Source organism: Antechinus flavipes, chromosome 3, assembly GCF_016432865.1.
Source record: "Antechinus flavipes isolate AdamAnt ecotype Samford, QLD, Australia chromosome 3, AdamAnt_v2, whole genome shotgun sequence".
NCBI classification, from domain to species: Eukaryota; Metazoa; Chordata; class Mammalia; order Dasyuromorphia; family Dasyuridae; genus Antechinus; species Antechinus flavipes.
This window is the reverse complement of record NC_067400.1, coordinates 613,650,727-613,665,338: the sequence shown is the minus strand read 5'-3', so window position 1 is coordinate 613,665,338 and position 14,612 is coordinate 613,650,727. Positions and strand designations below refer to the sequence as shown.

Here is a 14,612-nt window from a genome sequence, read left to right as displayed (position 1 = left end):
TCTAGTGGTTCCTCTCGGGGCGTATCCCAGGAGGCCATCTTCCCAGAGGGAGCCGAACTATCTGAGTCTTGCTCTAATTCAATCCAACTCCCCAGTCCTCCTTCCTGAGGTGGGGCCTCAGATGGGGCTGGCCCTGCACCCTCCGCGCCCCTTGGGCCAGAAGGGAGAAGGACATTCGGGGCAGCCTGGCCCTGGGTCCCTCAGGGCGGCCCTAAAGACCTGCCTTTTTCCAGCTGTGCCGGAAGCACAAGGTCGGCATCCTGTACTGTAAGGCAGGCCAGAGCTCCGAGGAGGAGATGTACAACAACGAGGAGGCCGGCCCGGCCTTCGAGGAGTTCCTCTCGGTGCTGGGGGACAAGGTCTGCCTCAAGGGCTTCAACCGCTACGCTGCACAGCTGGACGTCAAAAGTAAGCGGCGGGCCCCCGACGGGCAAGGGGCACTGAGAGGGCACTGAGAGGGCACTGCTGGCCAGCCGGCTTCGGGGTCTCTCTTCCCGTGGCGAGCCTGAGGGCGACAGCCCAGAGAACAGGGGCCACTCTGGGAGACTCCGGAGACGGCAGGCTCCAGGCCATCCGTCCGAACCAAGGTGCTTTCCAGGGACGAGGAGGGGTTGGGGGGAACAAGATGGAGCTCTCAGAGCCTGATTAAACCTGTGCTTCAGCTCCCAGAGGCCTGTCTGCACCTTTCGCCCCAGGCTCAGCAGTTTTGGGGGGATCGGGGGTCCCTGCAGCTTCACCTCTCCCCTACAGGGGTCTTAGAGGAGCTTCTGCCAGCAGATGTGGCCGGTTCTTGCCCGAGCTGCCGATGGCTTTGCTCGGGAGCCGCAGAAGGCTCTGGGGTTCCTCCTGTATTGCACGGGCTGCTCCATAGGGACATTTCAGGTCGGAGGGGCCACCCCGGACCCATTTTAAGCTTCTCACCACCTGAGTCTAGCCCAGCTTCTCCCCCCTGCCCACTGGGCCAGCCAGATTGGACTCAGGTTCCCCTCTCCGAGCCTTTGCACAGGCCAAACGGACGCCCGCTGCCGTCACCTGGCTTTGCTTGGGCCGCCCTCCGGGGGAAGCTCCCTGCGGGCAGGGCTGCTCCCTTCTGGTCTCCAGCACCCTGGACAGCGCCTGCCCGAGCCCTGGTGCTGACCGGCCTTGTTCTTGCTCTTCCAGCCGACTCCACTGGGACGCACTCTTTGTACACAACTTACCAGGAGTACGAGCTCATGTTCCACGTCTCCACCATGCTTCCCTACACCCCCAACAATCGGCAGCAGGTGAGCGTCCCCAGGCCGGCGGCCAGTGAGGGCCCTGTCGGATCCCCTCCCACCCCTGCTCTGCTCAGAAAGTGCAGGACTTGGGCTGGGCCCTCACCCCCTCTGGCTCTGGGGGAGCTGCGTGCCGCGCGTGGGCATGAAAGCGTCCCTCGGGAAGGTGACCTGTGGGGCTTGCACACCCGGGCTCCAGGCAGGGACCTGGGGCCTACGCAGAGGGTGCCGTCCGGCCTGGAGTCAGGAGAACCCGAGTTCAAATCCAGCCTCAGATTCTTCCTAGCTGTGGGACTCTGAGCAAGTCCCTTCAATTGCCTCAACTGTCACACGGGGCTCCTGATACCCCCATCTCCCAAGTGGTATAAGGAGAAAATGATAAATGTGAAGCACCTGGCACGGCACCTGGCGTGGAGGAGGCTCTGTATGAATGCCAGCCGCTATTATCTTAGAGACCTCGGCCTTAGGCACAGACCCCCCCCCCCTTTAGCTGCCCACTATCACTCATATCTGCCCCCAAACCCTTCCCCCTCGTTCTCCATCACTGTCGAGGGCATCGCCCTCCCAGTTCTGCAGGCTCCAGCCCAGGAGCGTCCCGAACTCCTCCCCATCTCCCCCGGCTTGTGCCAGGTGCTCACCAAGGCCTGGGTCTCCACCTCTGCAGTACGCGCCCTCTCCCCCCAACCCGGGACAGGCCTTCAGCACCTGCCCTCAGTGTCATCCTCCACCCTCAGATCCAAAGGGAGCTGAGCACATAACCCCCGGCCCCAGCCCCTCCACCCCGCGGCCCCTGCCCCCTCCAGGACCAGATCTGAAGTCCTCGGTTTGTCCGTCAGAGCTCTTCGTCTCCCTCCCCGGGACCCGGACCCTGAACAAGGCCCTCCCCTGCTGAGCCCAGGCCCTCTCCCTGCCCCCTCCTGATTCCGCTTCTAGCGCCACCCCCAGGCCCCTCCAGGGCTTGTTGGTTTGTGATTGTTGGCCAGTTGTCTTCCCCCCGAGGCCTCTGGGCCCCGGCTCCTGGCACAGGGCCTGGAACACAGCGAGCAGGAGGGGACGCCGGGTGCCGGCAGCCTTCCCTCCTCCCAGGGCTCTGACCCAGCCAAGAGCAGCCTCGCTGCGCCCCGCGGCCTCCCCTGCCTCTGGAGGCCGTGGCCTCGGCCTCGCGCAGAACGTGCCTCCACCGGGAGCCCAGGCTAGGGAGAGGCCGGGACCCTGAGCCCCGCCGGCCTGACTCCCCGCCCTCCCTGATTCAGAGCCCCTCTGAAGCAGCGGCCGCCCTCGGTGACGTGGGGCCTGGGGCTTCTGGGTCACTGTTTCAGTAGGATTCGTTTGCTCTACAGCCTCTTGTATTTTATTTTGTACCTTTAGAAGCGTGATCCTGGAGGGCTCCTGGAGGGGCCGGGGACCAAAAGTGAAGAGCCCCTCCTCTAAGGAAACCCAGCTCTCGTCTGGGAGTTTTAAAAACTTTTTAGTGAGACTTCATTTTTCCCAATTATACATAAAAACAATTTTTGACATTCTTTGGGAAAAACTGAGTTCTAGTTGGGTATTTTTGAGAGCAATGAAAGCCTACAGCTCCACACTCTGCCCCCCTTTTCACCCCCATCTTGCTGGATCTTTGTGTCCCTCTGGTATTCCGGGGGCCCCTGAGAGCTTCACCGTAGTAGGAGCCTATGGCTGAGGTGAACACCGGGCCTCTGGGCTGCCGGGGGACAGCGCTCTGGGAAATCTGGCCTTTGGGGGGCGTGGGAATGAAGCCCCACACACAGACACGGAGCAAGGCTGTTGGCCGGTCCCAGAGAAAAGTGGTTCCAGCAGCTGGAGTGAGAGCCGGCTTCGCCTGGGGGGGCCGGGGGGCGATGGGAAAGGGAGTCCAGGTCCAGATCAGCTTGGGTCCCCACTGAGAGAAGGGCACGCCCCGGAAGCCTTGGCCGGCCTAGCGCCACGTTACTTTGGCTTGGGTATTTACGGTTCATTGAATTTGATGATTCAGGATGTCCTGACTAAGCAAACGGCTTTGTCTGGGGGCTGTGCTTGGCTCCGGAGAGGGGCTGAGTACAGGCCTGCAGAGTGTTAATGATCATCTGACCCAACACCTCAGGTTCCTTGTCCGGAGTCACCCAGGGGGCTGCGCTCATCCCCACATTCTCTGCCCCCCAACATCCAGAGGAGATGTGGTCTGTACTCTCCCCCAGAGCCGGCCCGGGTGGACCTGATTCCTTTTCTGTTTGCCTTTCAGTTATTAAGGAAGAGACACATAGGAAATGACATTGTGACCATCATCTTCCAAGAGCCTGGAGCCCTGCCCTTCACCCCCCAGAATATCCGTTCACATTTCCAGCACGTCTTTATCATTGTCCGGGTTCACAACCCTTGCACTGATGCTGTTTGTTACAGGTAAGCCCTCTTCTGCCCACCTGTGGCCTCCCGGAGAACCAGAGCAGGGCGTTGGGAGCTCGGGGAGCTGCGTCAGGGACGGCTGCTTAACCTCTGGGCAGGATCCTAAACAAGCTGGGCTCCGGCTCCCTTTCAGTGTGGAGAGGGGCCGCCCCCGGGCTGGGATGTGAGCCCCCTGCCTCCCGCGGAAGAACAAGGGATGCCATTGAGCGCGCAGGCCCGAGCTCCTGCTGAAAAGTTTGGCTGGAGTTGGAACTCTTCAGCTCAGTGAGACCCACATTGGGAGTGAGGGGGTTTCATAAAGCAGACGGACGTGGTCCCTGCCCTTATGGAGCTTGCATCCACAGAGGGGATGAGCCCCAGGGAGCCAAAGGGGATGGGGAGGAAGCAGTGAGGGAGCTGAGCCAGAGGGAGAAAGGACCTGACTTCACATGCAAGACCCTGGGGGGCCACGGCTGCTGCATTACTAGGCTGGGCTCCCAGGCTCCCAGTGTTGGGGTCTAGCGGCCTCCGGAGCAGCAGTTGTAGGGAGGACTTTACTATCACTGTTGCCCACCTCACCCCTCTGGCCTGTTCTGTGAGTCTGCACAGGACCTTCGGTCTTAAGTGGGTTTGAGAAAACCCTTCAGAAATCTCCCTGAGCCCAGCCAGATGGCCCAGAGATACCGGAGGAGGGGGCCTCCTGAGTTCCCAGTGTGCCACATTCGGATGGGGGTGGGATCAGGTAGTGTCCACCTGTGGCCTTCTGATGTTCTTTATCTTGGGGATGGATGTCACACAGTCAGAATCGTTAGATTGGAAGAGACCTTTGGAAGGACCTTCCTCTTCCTGCCTCTGGGTGAGCTAGCCCGAGCTCTCCTGAACAGATGCTAATCTGCCCTAATTGTTTGTCCCTTGGAGAAAAATGTCACCGGCTCTGGGGAGCGTCTCACCATCTGGAAATTTTTAGTCCTCTCTGACCTCCATCCGTCTGCTCTTAGTCTGTCCCCCGGAGATGGAAAGCAGCCATCGGCCACTTTTCAGATATTTGTTTGCACTGCCATTATTAAATCATGCTTCTCTTCTTTTTCTGGATACAATTTTTCCATTTTACGGAACAGTAATCTCTATTTTCCTTCTCTCCATTAAAAAAAAACAAAAAAAACTGCTTTTGTGGGGACATCACTGTGGGTCACTTTGGAAGCCCCCCCAGTCAAAAGTTCCCCGAGAACACAGGCACATCACATGTGCACACACAGAGCTCTTTAAACAGAAGTATTTGAGCAAAACAAATTTGGCCATGAACAGAAATATGTCTCCATCTACCTGAGTCCAGCAGCTCTCGGTGGGAGATGGTTGCATGCTTTTTCAGTTTCTCAGGAATCACGGTTGGTCGTGGTTTTGTTCATAGTTATTTGTCTTTGTTTTTTTATTTATTTTTAATATATTGTTTTATGAATCGTATTGGGAGAGAAAAATCATAGCAAATGGGAAGAACCATGGGAGAGATTTAAGAAAAAAACAACATAAGCTATTTGTCTTTGCAATCACAAAAATGATTCCCCTGGTTCTGACTTCATTCTGTTTCAGTTCATGCAGTTCTTCCAAGGTTTCCCTGATCCCTCCTTCCTTTCTCACACAGCAGTATTATTCTATTACATGAATGCACCCTAATTTGTCCAGCTGTTCCCGTCAATGGGCACACTCTTTGCCCCCCCCCCTTACTTTCCATGGCCATTTTCTAACGATTCATGGTCTTCCCAGTGAAATGGGGCTAAATGTCGTCTCTCTCCTTCCCCCCAGCGTGGCTGTGAGTCGATCCAAAGATGCCCCTCCCTTTGGGCCTCCTATCCCGAACGGAGTCACATTCCGCAAATCGGACGTCTTCCGAGACTTCTTACTGGCGAAAGTGATCAACGCCGAGCACGCCGCCCACAAGTCGGACAAGTTCCACACCATGGCCACTCGGACGAGGCAGGAGTACCTCAAGGACCTGGCCGAAAACTGTGTGACCAACACTCCCATTGACTCCACGGGGAAATTCAACTTGATCTCCCTCACCTCCAAGAAGAAGGAGAAGACCAAGGCTCGGGCGGGCGCCGAGCAGCACAGCACGGGGGCCATCGCCTGGAGGGTGGCCGCCCAGGACTTTGCACAAGGGGTGGAGATCGAGTGTATTTTGGGGATTTCCAATGAGTTTATCGTCCTCCTGGATCTACGCACCAAGGAGGTGGTTTTTAACTGCTTTTGTGGGGACGTCATTGGCTGGACCCCAGACTCCTCCACACTCAAGATCTTCTATGGGCGAGGGGACCACATCTCCATACGTGCCTCAGAAGGGTCCCCCGAGGACATTAGGGAGATTGTGCAGAGACTCAAGGTGAGGGCTCTGAGATCCTTGGGAGACGGCCGCTGGGGATCGGGGAGCCCCAAAGCTAGCCAGCCGATGTCCCGCCGCGGGGGCTACCCACGATGGTGCCTCGGGCCCCCGGGCTGGTCCTGCGGGGGCTCAGACTGGGCCAGACTTGGAAGTGTGAGGGTGCATTTCCTCCTGCCCCTCTCTCATGAGGGCCGCTTCTTGGCCTGCCCCAAGGTTGAGTAGAGGGAACCCCCTCTTCCAGGCCTCCCTGCCCAGGTGCCCGTGGCCTTCCCTTGCAGCACTTGCTCTGGCTGCACAGTGTGAGTAAAGCAGGTTCCCTGGGAAGTCCTGCCCACGCCACCGAGCCAGAACCCAGGAAAGACCTGGGTTCTAGATCAGGAGCAGAGACTCAGCTCCTTCCTTGTCCGCCGTTCACTGGGGAAGGTCCACATGGGCTGAGGGGGCTGCCAGCCTCCAGAGCGGTCATGTCTCCATCCAGGACCCAGCCCGACCCCAAGGAGGAGCTCTGTCCTGCCTGAGGGGTGGGCCAGGGGGGGCTCCTGGACCTTGACACCAGAAGACCACCAGAAATGCTGGGAGGGGAAGCAGTCACAGGGTCAGCAGGATGGGCGAATGCTCCCCTGCGAATCCCTGTTTGGGAGTTTAGGGAGACCCTGATACTGTGCGTCACTTTGGATGCCCCCCAGTCAGAAGTTCCCCGAGAACACAGGCACATCACATGTGCACACACACACACACACACACACACACACACACACACACACGTCTCGCACACCCACAGCTGTGTTCAGACCCTGTCCCACGTGTTCCTCCCAGGTAATGACCAGTGGCTGTGAAACTGTGGACATGACCCTGCGGAGGAACGGGCTGGGCCAGCTGGGCTTCCACGTCAAGTACGACGGCACCGTGGCCGAGGTGGAGGACTACGGCTTCGCCTGGCAGGCGGGCCTCCGGCAGGGCAGCCGGCTGGTGGAGATCTGCAAGGTGGCCGTGGTCACCCTGACGCACGACCAGATGATCGACCTGCTGCGGACCTCAGTCACTGTGAAGGTGGTCATCATCCCCCCCTTGGAGGACGGGACTCCTCGGAGGTGAGGCCGCAGCCAGAGGTCGGGCCGGGGGGTTGGGGGGAGGGGCCACAGCTGCCCGCGCTGGGCTCTTGCGTTAGCCCCGGACTCAGCGGCGTCTCCGGCCTCGGGCTGACAGACCCTGTGCTTTGGAGCCAGGAGGGCCTGCGCCCAGATTCCTCCACAGAGACTTCCTAATCGCCCGAGCCGAGGCGAGCCCTCTTTGGTCTGTTTCCTCATCTGTAAAATGAGTTGGTTGGATGTGAGGGTCATCCGCAGCCCCTTTCGTACTTGTTCCCTGCGCACCCCCCGAATCAGGCCCAGTAGAGAGCTCGGGGTCACTGTGGGGGGAGCTCTTTGCATTCAGTGAACGTGTGCAGACCCCCTTCCTGACCCATCGAGGACACCCAGGAGCTCACAGACCCCATGCAGGGAAGGGGTCCTGGTCACAGCCGGTGTCCTGGGGCTTCCGGCGCTGGCTCTGAGGTCTTAGGGAATGGACCCTGACACTCGGACAGCCTTGGATGCCACGGAGCGGGACCGGGCTGCACCTCTCGGCCTGGGCTCCGCGGGCATCCCCCGGCCTCTGAAGGAAAGCCTGTGACGGCAGGGCAGATGAGGGCCCAGAAGGGGCGCGCTGAGGGGCAAACCCCGGCCTCGGGAGGACCCTGACCCGGAGACGGGGGATGGGGAGGAAGCAGCCGCTCGTCCAGCCGTACGTGCCCCGGGATGTAACACCAGGTGGTCTCATGCGGAGGAGCCTCCCCTAAGGGCGAGAGGAAGGAAGGTGGCAGTTGGCGAGCCCCCCCACCCAGAGGAGGAGCCTGCACAGTGGTGCCAGTGGGCAGGAGAGCTGTCTTCCCAGACCATCTGTCACAGACTCGTCAGAGCTGATGGCTCCTGCCCACTCGTGGTGATTCATGCGGCACAAGTGGGGCTGCCGGAAGCGATCCAGAGGGGGTCTGGGGATCGGGAGTCTGCGCCAAGAGACCGAAGCCTTCGGGGGCAGGAGGGAAGGAGAGGAAACCTGAGGTCGCCGCCTGAGGGGACAAGAGCAGGGCTTCCCAGCAGTTTTGTCCCAAGTCCTTGGAACCTAATAAGAAGCGTGAGGAGCGCGCCGGGCTCCGGGCCAGCTGGCTGCCAAAAGCGTCTCCGGTCCTGGCCCCAGACCCAAGCCCGGGTCCCACTGCAGCCCGGGGTCTTGGCCACCTCTGCCCGGACACCCCCAAAGGCTGGCTGACGAGCACGTCGAAGCCGCGGCCCTGCCTCGGGGGACGTCGTGGGGAGCCCCGAGAAGGCGGGGTCCGTGCCTGGGCCAAGAGGGGGGCATCCCCAGGGCCCAGCGTCCGGCAGGAGAGAGACTCCTACACGAGAAATCCAGCAGGACGGGGCAGGAAGGAGGGATAGTGCAGCGGCGTGCCGTGGGTGCGGGTCAGCGGAGCCCCGGACAGACGACGCCATGGGAGTGAGCCCCGGACCACCCAGGAGAGGAAACGGGGAGGGCCGAGAAGCTGACGGCGGGCACGGCTCCGCCCGGGAGTGGCGAGGGGCTTCGCTTTGGCAGACCCTGCTCCACTTGGGAATGAGAACGAACTCCATCCTGCGGAGGGTCCTGGTGGGGCAGGGGGCACCTCGGGGGGAGGGAAGGAAAGCTGGGATCGGGCCAACAGCATGATTCGGACGCAGGATCGGGAGGGCGTCTGTGAAATGGCAGAGACAGGAGGCTGGCCGAGGAAGCCCTGAAACCCCAGGGGGGTGAAGCGCGCGCGTGCAGGAACGCCAGGCCCAGGTGCTGTGTGCCGAGGGGGCGGGGCGCCTGCCCCAGAGCGACTCCCGAGCCTCTGCGGGACCCTGAGGGGCTGCGGACCACCCCAAGGGGGGCGCCTGGCCCAGTCCAAGCGTGCTGGGTGATGATCGTCGCGCCAGAGAGAGGACTTAGACTGGTTTTCTTCCCTCGTTCGAGGGGGTCACTGAACTTGGCAGAAGGAAGACATACGGCCTTTAACCTGGGCGAGGGGTACCCGGGGGGCTGATAACCGCCAAGGAGTGAGCTCCGTTCTGTCCTCATGCGGTTACACTTAGTTCTCTCTCCCGTTCCACGTCAGTCTGTGCTCGGCCCACGCATCCCCCCCACGCGGTACAATTCTCGGTATACAGCAGGCACTTACTAAATGCCGCCAGCCAGCCAGTCAGCGCAGGCGTTCTCGTGCCAGAAGGAAAGCCCGGCCAGGTTTCAAGAAGAAGTGAACCGGCCCCTGGCCTTGGAAGCTCCCGTCCCGTGGGGGACATGACCAGTATGCAGATGTGCGCGCAGGAGTTCTCCGACCGCCATGCCGGGGAATCCCCAGGGACTCCGGGACCCTGCAGAGGCCGTGTGGAAGGGGCGAGGGGGAGCCCCCGAAGAGAAGGGCCGAGGGCTTCGCGTGGCAGAGGGAGCAGGGCGCCCTCTGTGGGCGCCGCGGCGGATGGGGAGCGCTGTGCTGCTCTCCTTTAAGGCTGTGTCAGGTACCGTTAGCCACGGTTCCTGTGGTGCCGCCGGGGGTGCCAGGGCCAGAGGTCCCGAACCCTCCTGGGCTGTCCTTTCCTCTGCCCCGTGATTGGGTGAGGGCAGCTCACGGGCACAGACTGCCCGGGGCACGCTTTGGCCAGAGGCCGGGCTGCCATTCTTGGGGAGAGCCTTGGCCTCCTGCCTCTGCCAGCCGGGGGCAGGACTGCTGGTGGTGGCCGGGTGCTCGTGGGGCTCTCTGGATCGCAGCCCGTCTGGCCGGCTCCTGCAGCGGGCCTCACGGCCCCAGGGGGGAGGCGAGAGGAGCCCCGGCTGTGGGCGCTCCGGGCCAGAGGCAGGCTGGGCCAGCAGGTTTCGGCTTCCATCCCCTGCCTTTGTCTAGAGAAAGGCCGGGCCGAATTGCCATGGAGAGCCGGCGCTTGGGATCGGGAGCCTCGGCGAGCCCAGGGCCCCGGGCGGCCCCCTCAGCCCTCCTCGCTGCGCAGACCCCGGCACGCTTCCCTCTGACTTTTGTCCCCTGCCTCGGAGCCCGCAGGAGCCGGAGCAGAGCAGAAGAGCTCTCAGAGCCCGTCCTCCCAGCTCTCCCACCAGACGGATTGGAGAAGCCGAGGCCCGAGGAGGGGAAGGGACATTTCCGGTCAAGCTTACGCAGGAAGTGACCTCGGCCACGTCGGAGTCTCCATGACCCCATCTGGGCTTTTCTCGGCAGCGATACCGGAGGGGCCGGTCACTTCCTCCTGCGATGTGCCTCTGGTTACAGGGGGAGCTGAGGCGGCGAAGTGTCCGAGGTGACGTTCGCATTCGGGGCTTCCTGACTCCGGGCCGCTGCGCCTTCCGCTGCCCCCAGCAAGTTATTTCTGAGCATTTTGATGGCGCTTTATACACGCTCTGTCATCCTCATGAGGCCCCTGGGAAGGAGGGGCTCCTTTGAAGCTCACCGAGCTGGCTTTGACGCTCCTCCTCACTCCAGCCCCTCTGCTTTGGGCCCTCCCCGTCCGCACCGTTCGTGCTCCCCTCGCGGCTCCCATTCCCCCTCGGTACAGGGGGCACAGCAGGGGGACTCTTCAGTGCTCCCATTATTCAGCTAGGGCGATGCCCCGACGGGGCGGGGGGACAGGCCTCTCTGCCCAGAAGGCCCCCCGGGATGACTTGGCAGGCCGCGTGTGCTGGGACTCGTCCTCTGCAAGAAGGGAGCACTCGGCTGTTGGGCCGGAGGCCGCCTCAGCTGTAGGTTGGCGGGGAAGGCTCATGGCCTGTGAGTGGGGGGAGAGCGATCGCCTAATACTCCCCATTGTCGGGGCAGGAAGCCCCCAGGAGGAGCAAGTGGGCTCTGGATACTGGGGAGCTGAGGATGCAGAGGAAGGAGCCGGAGAGGGAGGAGAGGAGGGCGCTCGGGGCTCGGGGGCTCGGGGGGTCTTCACTTTGCCCTCCTTGGACTGGCTCCCGAAGCCCCGGCCCTGAAGCTGCCCTGGAACAGAGGGTGAACCATTCAGATCGGAGGAGAAGTCTGGGGTCTGGCTGGTCCTCGGCCTGGGATCACCAGCCCTGAAGGGCGCCATGAGCCGAGGGGATTCCTGCCCTTGGTGGCAGTGTCGGAGCTGCGGGCCCCCCAGGGCTGGCAGCCGGGACCCGGGCACCGAGCAGACCTGGCCGGGAATCGGCAGGACCCGAGTTCAGATGCAGCCTCAGACACAGAAGTGTCTCGGGGGCGGGAGCGCAGCCACGCCTGCCTGAGGAGGCCCAGTGCCTGGAGCCGTCCCGGGGGGCAGAGCCAGGGAGGGGGCGGTGCCTCAGTTGTGCATCTTGTCCGGCCAGGCTGCGGGGCACCGGGCTCCCGGCGAAGCGCGGGCCCGCCCTGCTCTATTTTTAGGCTGTTCTGCCTGTGTTGTTAACCACCTTCAAAGTAGGTCACCTGTGCCCATGCGGCCTCCTTTCTGAGAGCAAGGTGGGTCACAGCCCGGAATCGGGGGCCTCGGCTCTCTGGCCCTGCAGGGCCCCTTGGGGGCATGGCAGAAGGGGAAGCAGAGCTCCTGCAGGGGGCGGCGGCGCCCCCCTCCCTGGGCCCGGGCCGAAGCCGGGCAGAGCACTAGGGAGCTGGCACAGGGGCCGCCTTGCCACGTTGGGGGAGGGGTGGGCACGATGGTCTAAGAAAGTGGGTGATGGTGGGTGGCCCCTGCGCGCTTCCCCGGGCGGAAGTAACTCCGGTTTTCCTTTCCAGGGGCTGGCCGGAGACCTGTGACATGAATACCTCGGAGCCGAAGGCAGAGCCGGAGAGCGCGGCGGCCCGGCCCCCGTATCGAAGCAGCTCTTCCTGGCAGTGGAGTGGGCCCGCTTCCCACAACTCCCTGCAGGCTTCCAAATGGGCGGCCCCCGGGACCACCGGCCATGCCCAGTCGCTCAGCCGGCCGCCAAAGCCCACGCCCGGGGTCCCTTACCGGGAGGCCCAGCCGCTGCACAGCAAACGGTACGTGCTCCCCGAGGCCAGAGCCCGCGCCTGCTCCCCCGGGCGTGGGGGCGGCCCTGCCCGGCGGGGGCAAGCCCGGTTGGGGAGTTTCCGCTTGCTCGGAGTCGCAGCCTTGCTTTATTTAGAGCTTGTCAGAAAAAGCCTCGTGGCCACCAGGCTCCGGGACTGGCCCGTCCCGCGTCGGAGGAGCCCCCAGCCACGGCCTTGTCTCAGGATCTTGGGTGTCCACGTGGCGGAGCCTTCTGTCCCTGCCCCTCCCCCCCCCACTCACACGTGTCCGGTTGTTCCCACCCTCGTGCGCACCCGCTCCCGCTCGGTCCCTCAGCCCTGTCGCAGTCGGGGGGGGAGGGGAGGGAACTATTTTCCCCCCCGCAGGAAATTGAGGTTTCAAAGGCTCGGGGAGCTGTCCCATCACCCGGCCCCCCGAGGCAGAGAGGGTGGGAAACCCTGGGCCCCCCTTCTCACCCCCCGTCTCACCCTAGGCCCGTCAGCTTTCCAGAAACCCCCTACGCAGCCTCACCAGCGGGGGTGGACAGAGTCCAGCCTTATCGACAACCCTCGGGGAGTTTTTCCACTCCAGGCTCGGGGGGCGCCTCCTACGCACGCTACAAGCCATCCCCGGAGAGGTAGGCCCGGCTTCCAGCCCCGCGCTGCCGGTTCCCGCGCCCCCCTCAGGGTGGGAGGGGGGGTCGCACAGCCCCCCTCCCCGGCCGCCGGGATTCAGGGGAGACTCTGCCTTTCAGAGCCGGGCAGTCCCCGAGGCCCTCGGGGCTCAGCGCAGGCAGACGGGCCCCTGGGAATTCAGCCTGTTTCCTTTAAGCAAAGCCTCAGGCTGGCCTGCTGCCCTGTCCGGGGTGGGCTGCGAGGGGCTGGGGGCGCGGCTTCCTCCTCCTCCTCCTCGGTGCAGGTCTGGGGAGGGCAGCGCGGGGAGGGGCGACGGGACCAAGCTTCCAGTGCATGGGACGGGGCGCGGGGCCGTGGCCTGAAATCGGCCTCCTTGACCACGGAGGAAAGTGCATCTGTGCGGCCCGGGGAGCGGGGGGGGGGGGGGGTCAGCGGGGGAGGCCCGGGGAGCGGGGGGGTCAGCGGGGGAGGCCGGGGGAGGGGGGGGGTCAGCGGGGGAGGCCCGGGGGGGGGGGGGTCAGCGGGGGAGGCCCGGGGAGCGGGGGGGTCAGCGGGAGGAGGCCTGGGGAGGGGGGGGGTCAGTGGGGGAGGCCCGGGGAGCGGGGGGGTCAGCGGGAGGAGGCCTGGGGAGGGGGGGGGTCAGTGGGGGAGGCCCGGGGAGCGGGGGCTGGGAAAGCTGAGGAACTTCCCGGGGCTGTCACATGGGTCAGGTCAGCAACAGGTTTGATCAGGAGGGATGGCATTGAAGGGAGGGCGGCTGGATGTCCCTGACCCCTGAAGGCGAAGGCCGAGTGGGCGCCTTCCCCCCTCAGCCTGGACTCTGCCAGCCGGGGGAGGGGGGAGCTGAGACGTGGCGCTTGTCCGGGAGCCTATGGGGGAGGGGGGAAGGAACCTGGCGGCCCGTGGGGAGGGGGGTCTGTGCGCACGGCGCTCCGCTCTCACCTGCTCCGACCCCCTGCCTCTGGCCGAGGACTCTTCCCGGGCCTCCGCCCGCTTCTCGCCCACCGCCGGCAGGGCTGTGAGGGGGCGGCGCGGGCTGGGTCAGTCTGTGTGTGTGCACGTGCCTGTGCGCTCGGGGGGGGGGGGGGAGGGGGGGCAGAGCAGCTGCCCCCTGGTGGCCCCCCCGCGGCCCCGCCCTCCTGGCAGGAGCTCTCCGCACATCTCGCCTCTTACTCATTCCCCCCCCCCCCCCCCCCCCCCCCGTCTGAGCCGGAGAGTCAGAACCTGCTAACGAGCGCGCTCGGGGCCGCCTTTTCTGCTCCTGAGTGAGCAGTCTGCCTTCCCCCCACAGGTATGCGGCCTCCCAGCATCCTCTGCTGCCGCTCGAGCCCCACTACGGCCTCGAAGGGCTCTCCAGCGGCGACTCCTCCTCGGGGGGCCTGACCAGCCAGGAGAGCACCATGGAGAGACCAAAGCCAGGTGAGGCGCTGCTTTCCCTCCTCCCCTCTGCCCCTCCCTCCTCTCCTCTGCCCCTCCTCCCCCTTCCTCCTGGTGCTCCTCCTCCTCTCCCCCTCGCCTCAAGGTGCCGCGGGCCGCTGACCCCGGACAGGATGCTCCGGCCAGCCCCGCTGCCCCCGGCTCTTGTTAGGAGCTGCTGCCAGGAGGGGGCGGGGGCCCAGGGCCTGGATCCGGGGGGAGGGGCCCGCCTCTGACGCCCTGTTTTTGCCGGCTGCCGGGCGCTGCCCGTGCTTGTCCCCCCGGGACTCGGGCCCCGAGCTCTGGGCCTGGCTCTGCAGGGGGGCTGCCTGGATCCCCGCCCCTCCCCTTCGTGCCGCCAAGTCTGGCAGGTGAGGGGCTCAGCTGGGCCGGCCCGCGTCCCGCCCCTGCCCCTCTGTCCGGCGTCCCCCCCAGCCGGGGCCCGCCCACTCGTAAGCTCCTGCACCTCGGGGATTCCTGATCTTCCCGGTGCTTCCTCGGGTGAACAAACGGCCCCCTGCTC

General features: G+C 64.0%; 1 protein-coding gene across 5 annotated transcripts in view; it reads left to right on the top strand.

Moving 5' to 3' along the window:
* Positions 1–14,612, top strand: part of SIPA1L3 (signal induced proliferation associated 1 like 3) — a 101,086-nt gene that overhangs the window by 63,136 nt on the left and 23,338 nt on the right. For all 5 annotated transcript variants that reach the window (XR_007952361.1, XR_007952364.1, XR_007952362.1 and 2 more), the window contains 8 exons: positions 234–408; positions 1,162–1,265; positions 3,496–3,653; positions 5,436–6,012; positions 6,829–7,103; positions 11,804–12,049; positions 12,532–12,675; positions 13,965–14,092. Coding sequence is in view for 1 of the 5 variants with exons in the window: in XM_051989121.1 (XP_051845081.1) it covers positions 234–408; positions 1,162–1,265; positions 3,496–3,653; positions 5,436–6,012; positions 6,829–7,103; positions 11,804–12,049; positions 12,532–12,675; positions 13,965–14,092 (1,807 nt within the window). In the remaining 4 variants the exon portion in view is untranslated. The remainder of the gene's footprint in view (positions 1–233; positions 409–1,161; positions 1,266–3,495; positions 3,654–5,435; positions 6,013–6,828; positions 7,104–11,803; positions 12,050–12,531; positions 12,676–13,964; positions 14,093–14,612) is intronic.